Here is a 7,346-nt window from a genome sequence, read left to right as displayed (position 1 = left end):
ATTCAGCCACTTCAATTGATTCAGCCACTTCAATTGATTCAGCCACAGATAAATTGTTTTAATGATTGTATTTGTTTTATTGGTCTGATTTTCGGGGAAGCCTGGGTTCCCTTGGCATTCACACGCCACCTCCTTTCCTGTTTGGGAGACAACAAGAGTTTAATCAACTCTCTGTCTCTATCTGTGTGCTACATAATCCACTAACACTGGTCTCTGTGTAACATGTGTTGGTTGTAGTCTCTCTATCTCACACTAACACTCTCTATATATAGCTCTCTCTATCTCACAATAACAATCCTATCTCTATATATATATATCTGTCTAACAGAAACCTTCCCCTGGCCATTATCATTGGTATTCCCTTGGTGTCTGTATATAGCTGCTCATTTCTGCTGGTCAACATTGCCTACTTGTTTGTGCCCCTTTATCATTGGTATTCCCTTGGTGTCTGATAGTGTGACCGCTACGGAACTGCTGCAGTCTCCGCTGTTGCTGTGGTAAGAGTTTGGTCGTGCCCCTTAGACTTTTGGTGACAGAGTGTTGTACCCCCTGTCGTGGGTAGTCCCTGTGTTTGTCGTCTTCTGCCCCTTAGACTTTTGGTGACAGAGTCCTGTACCCCCTGTCGTGGGTAGTCCCTGTGTTTGTCGTCTTCTGCCCCTTAGACTTTTGGTGACAGAGTGCTGTACCCCCTGTCGTGGGTCGTCCCTGTGTTTGTCGTCTTCTCCACCTTCGGAGCGGCCAATGGGAGCTGCTTCACAGCCGGCAGGTAAAGGGACAACTTCAGGAAGACATTGTTTTTGCTAATCTTATTTAATCAAAACAAATGTATTTTATAAAACCCTTTTTATATCAGCAGTTGTCACAAAGTGTTTAACAGATTGAATCTGCTTTTCTAAAAGAACAGAGCAAAAGCAGAATTAAAATGGTGAAAAGAAAGAAAGAAACCAAATTCAGGTTCAACATATTGCCAATATTATGTTTGAACTAACATGTTTGTGCTCTGTCCCACCTCAGGTTGACCTATGTGGCAGGAAGAGAGGGTCACATGGTAAAGATCTTGTCCTATATCAGTCTGAAGCGTTACACTCCTTCCCCTGCCCTCATCTTCAATGTAAGTCTGAGATACAGTGCAAAAGTATTCATCACACTTGGTGTTTTTTTCCTATTTTGTTGCATTACAACCTGTAATTTAAATATATTTTGATTTGGATTCCATGTAATGGACATACACAAAATCAGAGTCAACAAAGTTAGAAATAACACCATAAATATTCACTTACCTTTGATGATCTTCATCAGAAGGCACTCCCAGTTCGACAATAAATGACTGATTTGTTCCATAAAGTCCATAATTTATGTCCAAAAAGCCACTTGTTGTTAGCGTGTTCAGCCCAGTAAACCATCTTCATGAGGCGCAGGCACTTCGTCCAGACAAAAACTCAAAAACTTCTGTTACAGTCCTTCAGAAACATGTCAAACTATGTATGGAATCATCCTGTTCTTCCGAGTGTTTTCTATGCAATACTACTACTAATAATATTGATATATTAGCATCTGGGACAGAGTAGGAGGCAGTTCACTCTTGGCACGCTATTCATCCAAAAGTGAAAATGCTGCCCGCTATCCCAAAAGGTTTTAATTAAACTTTGGATGGTGTATAAATACACCCAGTCACTACAAAGATACAGGGGTAGGGTTAAACACGTCACATGACTGAGCACCAGTCTTCATATTTTCCAGCATGGTGGTGACCTGGTTCAGTCTGCTTTCCAACAAACACTGGGAGACAAATTCACCTTTCAGCAGGTCAATAACCAAAAACACAAGGCCAAATATACACTGGAGATGCTTAACTTCTTCGGGATCGTTTACCCTTTCAGGGGATGGGTGAGCTAACGTAGGCTAATGTGATTAGCATGAGGTTGTAAGTAACAAGAACATTTGCCAGGACAAATTTTGAACAGAAATGCAAAGGTTCATTTGATCAGTCTGACTTTGCAAACACACTGCTGCTAACTAGTGGCCAAAATCTAAATTGCACCTGGGCTGGAATAATACATTATGGATTTTCTCTTGCATTTCCAAGATGATGGTACAAAAAAAAGGGTATTTTTTTCTTTGTATTATCTTTTGCCAGACCTATTGTGTTATATTCTCCAACATTCCTTCCACATTGACATAAACTTCAAAGTGTTTCCTTTCAAATGGTACCAAGAATATGCACATGCTTGCTTCAAGGCCTGAGTTACAGGCAGTTATATTTGGGTATGTAATTTTAGGCAAAAAATGAAAAAAAGGGGCGGACCCTTAAGATGTTGTTAACAAGAAGACTTTGAATTTTCCTGAGTGGCCTGGTTACAGTTTGGACTTAAATCGTGTTGAGAATCTCTGCACATCAGTTGGTAGAGCATGGTGCTTGCAGTGCAAAGACAGTAGGTTCCCAGGAAGAAACATACATAAAATGTCTGCATGAATGACTGGAAGTCGCTTTGGATAAAAGTGTCTGATAAATTACATTATATATTATAGCAATGATCAACAACCAACTTGACAGAGCTTGCAGAATTATAAAAAGAATAATGTGCCTATAACCTGATCCATTACTGCCCCCCAGTGGCCTAACCTATAACCTGACCCATCACTTTATTCATTACTGCCCCCCAGTGGCCTAACCTATAACCCGACCCATCACTTTATACATTACTGCCCCCCAGTGGCCTAACCTATAACCTGACCCATCACTTTATACATTACTGCCCCCCAGTGGTCTAACCTATAACCTGACCCATCACTTTATACATTACTGCCCCCTGTGGCCTAACCTATAACCTGACCCATCACTTTATACATTACTGCCCCCCAGTGGTCTAACCTATAACCCGACCCATAACTTTATACATTACTGCCCCCCAGTGGCCTAACCTATAACCTGACCCATCACTTTATACATTACTGCCCCCCAGTGGTCTAACTTATAACCTGACCCATCACTTTATACATTACTGCCCTCCAGTGGTCTAACCTATAACCTGACCCATCACTTTATACATTACTGCCCCCCAGTGGCCTAACCTATAACCTGACCCATCACTGCCCCCCTGTGGCCTAACCTATAACCTGACCCATCACTTTATACATTACTCCCCCCCAGTGGTCTAACCTATAACCCGACCCATCACTTTATACATTACTGCCCCCAGTGGCCTAACCTATAACCTGACCCATCACTTTATACATTACTGCCCCCCCAGTGGCCTAACCTATAACCTGACCCATCGCTTTATACATTACTGCCCTCCAGTGGCCTAACCTATAACCTGACCCATCACTTTATACATTACTGCCCCCCAGTGGTCTAACCTATAACCCGACCCATCACTTTATACATTACTGCCCTCCAGTGGCCTAACCTATAACATGACCCATCACTTTATACATTACTGCCCCCCAGTGGTCTAACCTATAACCTGACCCATCACTTTATACATTACTGCCCCTGTGGCCTAACCTATAACCTGACCCATCACTTTATACATTACTGCCCCCCAGTGGCCTAACCTATAACCTGACCCATCACTTTATACATTACTGCCCCCAGGGACTAACCTATAACCTGACCCATCACTTTATACATTACTGCCCCCCCAGTGGCCTAACCTATAACCTGACCCATCACTTTATACATTACTGCCCCCCAGTGGCCTAACCTATAACCTGACCCATCACTTTATACATTACTGCCCCCCAGTGGCCTAACCTATAACCTGACCCATCACTTTATACATTACTGCCCTCCAGTGGTCTAACCTATAACCTGACCCATCACTTTATACATTACTGCCCCTGTGGCCTAACCTATAACCTGACCCATCACTTTATACATTACTGCCCCCCAGTGGCCTAACCTATAACCTGACCTTTACCCTGTTGTTGTGGTTGTAGGGTATTCTGGCCGTATTCTACATTATCCCAGCAGACATCAACACCCTGATCAACTACTTCAGTTTCACCCAGTGGGCTTTCTACGGCCTCACAGCTCTCGCTCTCATCGTCATGCGATTCACCAGGAAGGAACTCAAGAGGCCCGTCAAGGTAAGACTAGATTCACATTTCCATACATCCAAGTCCTCTTCATCTCTTGGCTATTGGAAGAACGTAGTTACAACTATCATGTTGAGCTCGTGGACGGTCAGTCCTTACATCCATAGATCTGTCTCTACATTTTAGAGTGGTTCCATTTCTCCAGTCACATCCCTCAACAAATGGGGTGGTAACCGTTTTGATGTTTTTCTGAATCCCAGATTCACTTAAACCTGTTTTTAGAGCAATACTGTCCCAGATCCCTCCTGTGAGACTGACAGGTGGTTATGTCCTGGTTGTCCCCCAACAGTGTCCCATTCCCATAGCAGTGCTGGTGATGATAGTGTCCTGCTACCTGGTCCTAGCACCGATCATAGACAAGCCAGAGCTGGAGTATCTGTACTGTACCATCTTCATCCTCAGCGGTCTGCTGCTCTACTTCCCCTTCGTTCACCGCAGGTTCAGCTGGACACGCAGGGTCATGAGTGAGTAACTACCCACTGCTCAGAGTTGCTGACACTCGAGGGTTGAGAGAGAGCCTTTATCCCAAAATGGCCGCCTATTCCCTTTGTAGTGCACTAGAAGACAACACTGGCTTGTGTCCCAAAATGGCCGCCTATTCCCTTTGTAGTGCACTAGAAGACAACACTGGCTTGTGTCCCAAAATGGCCCCTTATTCCCTGTGTAGTGTACTACCCTATGGGCCCTGGTGAAAGGTAGTGCACTATAATATAGGGGATAGGGTGCCATTTGGGAAGCAGACACTATTATCTTCTACAACTTGGGTCTTTGTGTATCAAAATGTTTTATTCCTCAGTGAGCGGTAGTAGAGTTCTTCCCCTTTAGATAATTCCAGTCATTGTGGAGTTCAACTCAGAAGGTCACAGAGCCTATAGATCATGCTGTGATTGGGCTGATGTCACCTTTATTAAAGTTATTTATTTATTATTCACCTTTTAATTAGCCTGATTGGTCCAATCTGACCTTTAACCTCTCACCTCCTGCAGGGCCAATCACCATGCACCTCCAGCTGCTGATGGAGGTCGTTCCTCCTGAGAAAAACGAATAGAGGAAGATAATAAACAGCCTAAACTGACTGATGTGGACAAATGTATTTTCGTGCATCCCAAATGTTACCCTTTTCCCTATGTGGTGCACTACCCCATAGACCTAGTCAAAAGTAGTGCACTACTTAGGGAATAGGGTGCCAATTGAGACACAGGCTTAGAAATTAAGGTACTGTCCTGTCTCATAATGAATGTTCTGTACTGTCTCATAATGAATGTTCTGTACTGTCTCATAATGAATGTTCTGTACTGTCTCATAATGAATGTTCTCTACTGTCTCATAATGAATGTTCTCTACTGTCTCATAATGAATGTTCTCTACTGTCTCATAATGAATGTTCTCTACTGTCTCATAATGAATGTTCTGTACTGTCTCATAATGAATGTTCTGTACTGTCTCATAATGAATGTTCTGTACTGTCTCATAATGAATGTTCTGTACTGTCTCATAATGAATGTTCTGTACTGTCTCATAATGAATGTTCTGTACTGTCTCATAATGAATGTTCTGTACTGTCTCATAATGAATGTTCTGTACTGTCTCATAATGAATGTTCTGTACTGTCTCATAATGAAGGTTCTGTACTGTCTCATAATGAATGTTCTGTACTGTCTCATAATGAAGGTTCTGTACTGTCTCATAATGAATGTTCTGTACTGTCTCATAATGAATGTTCTGTACTGTCTCATAATGAATGTTCTGTACTGTCTCATAATGAATGTTCTGTACTGTCTCATAATGAATGTTCTGTACTGTCTCATAATGAATGTTCTGTACTGTCTCATAATGAATGTTCTGTACTGTCTCATAATGAATGTTCTGTACTGTCTCATAATGAATGTTCTGTACTGTCTCATAATGAATGTTCTGTACTGTCTCATAATGAAGGTTCTGTACTGTGTCATAATGAATGTTCTGTACTGTCTCATAATGAATGTTCTGTACTGTCTCATAATGAAGGTTCTGTACTGTCTCATAATGAATGTTCTGTACTGTCTCATAATGAAGGTTCTGTACTGTCTCATAATGAATGTTCTGTACTGTGTCATAATGAATGTTCTGTACTGTCTCATAATGAATGTTCTGTACTGTCTCATAATGAAGGTTCTGTACTGTCTCATAATGAATGTTCTGTACTGTCTCATAATGAAGGTACTCTACTGTCTCATAATTAACTAATTGACTAGATATATGAGGTCAATGGTTGCATCTCAACTCACACCCTATGCCCTAGGGAACAGGGCGCCATCTCAAATCACACCCTATACCCTAGGGAACGGGGCGCCATCTCAAATCACACCCTATGCCCTAGGGAACAGGGCGCCATCTCAAATCACACCCTATACCCTAGGGAACGGGGCGCCATATAAAATCACACCCTATGCCCTAGGGAACGGGCGCCATTTGAAATCACACCCTATACCCTAGGGAACAGGGCGCCATCTCAAATCACACCCTATACCCTAGGGAACGGGGCGCCATCTCAACTCACACCCTATGCCCTAGGGAACGGGGCGCCATCTCAAATCACACCCTATACCCTAGGGAACGGGCGCCATTTGAAATCACACCCTATACCCTAGGGAACGGGGCGCCATTGGGCTGTGTCTCAAATCACACCCTATGCCCTAGGTAACGGGGCGCCATTTCAAATCACACCCTATACCCTAGGGAACAGGGCGCCATCTCAAATCACACCCTATACCCTAGGGAACAGGGCGCCATCTCAAATCACACCCTATACCCTAGGGAACAGGGCGCCATCTCAAATCACACCCTATACCCTAGGGAACGGGGCGCCATTTGAAATCACACCCTATGCCCTAGGGAACGGGGCACCATTGGTCTGCTTCACCTTGTGGTTAGAGCGTTGGAAGTTCAAACCCCCCGAGCTGACAAGTTACAAATCTGTCCCTGAACAGGCAGTTAACCCACTGTTCCTAGGCCGTCATTGAAAATAAGAATTTGTTTTTAACTGACTTGCCTGGTTAAATAAAGGTTAAATAAATAAAATAATTCTCTCCACGCCTGATCTATCGGGGTTGGGTATAAGTTAGGTTTATGAGAGACCTCCAGAGGAGCCGTGGGAGTTCTCTCTCTCTGTTGTTCGCCCCTCTGCCCGTTGTTTATCTTCCTTGTGTCCACTAACACTATTTATTTGTTCATTGATTCCAGTTTTTCTTTATTTAAACGTCCAT

The 7,346-nt window shown here is 43.1% G+C and overlaps 1 protein-coding gene across 9 annotated transcripts; it reads left to right on the top strand.

Annotated features, from left to right (window-relative positions):
* The first annotated feature begins 608 nt into the window (after positions 1-608).
* LOC127924864 (b(0,+)-type amino acid transporter 1-like) lies at positions 609-6,508 on the top strand. Of its 9 annotated transcripts, none has more exons than XM_052509506.1 (7): positions 609-766; positions 1,015-1,111; positions 3,943-4,092; positions 4,391-4,565; positions 5,088-5,340; positions 5,725-5,796; positions 6,037-6,508. In XM_052509506.1, the coding sequence occupies exons 2-5, from the start codon at positions 1,046-1,048 to the stop codon at positions 5,147-5,149; spliced, it is 453 nt and encodes a 150-aa protein (XP_052365466.1). In that variant the 5' UTR covers positions 609-766; positions 1,015-1,045; the 3' UTR covers positions 5,150-5,340; positions 5,725-5,796; positions 6,037-6,508. The 9 variants fall into 9 exon arrangements, with proteins under 9 accessions (XP_052365466.1, XP_052365468.1, XP_052365473.1 ...); XM_052509508.1 differs by having other exon boundaries at positions 5,088-5,388; positions 5,773-5,820; XM_052509513.1 differs by having other exon boundaries at positions 5,088-5,388; positions 5,725-5,820; positions 6,157-6,508.
* The last annotated feature ends 838 nt before the right edge of the window (positions 6,509-7,346 follow it).

This window comes from Oncorhynchus keta, unplaced genomic scaffold, assembly GCF_023373465.1.
Source record: "Oncorhynchus keta strain PuntledgeMale-10-30-2019 unplaced genomic scaffold, Oket_V2 Un_contig_4684_pilon_pilon, whole genome shotgun sequence".
Lineage (NCBI taxonomy): Eukaryota > Metazoa > Chordata > Actinopteri > Salmoniformes > Salmonidae > Oncorhynchus > Oncorhynchus keta.
Note: the sequence above shows the minus strand (reverse complement) of the source record. Positions and strands in the feature narration are given on the sequence as shown.

Bases quoted from the DNA above. Each gene is read 5' to 3' on its own strand.
- LOC127924864 (XM_052509511.1), top strand. From the start codon at position 1,046: ATGGTAAAGATCTTGTCCTATATCAGTCTGAAGCGTTACACTCCTTCC. The intron at 4,093-4,390 runs GTAAGACTAGAT...GTCCCCCAACAG, and splicing joins AACTCAAGAGGCCCGTCAAG to TGTCCCATTCCCATAGCAGT. The intron at 4,566-5,087 runs GTGAGTAACTAC...CACCTCCTGCAG, and splicing joins CTGGACACGCAGGGTCATGA to GGCCAATCACCATGCACCTC.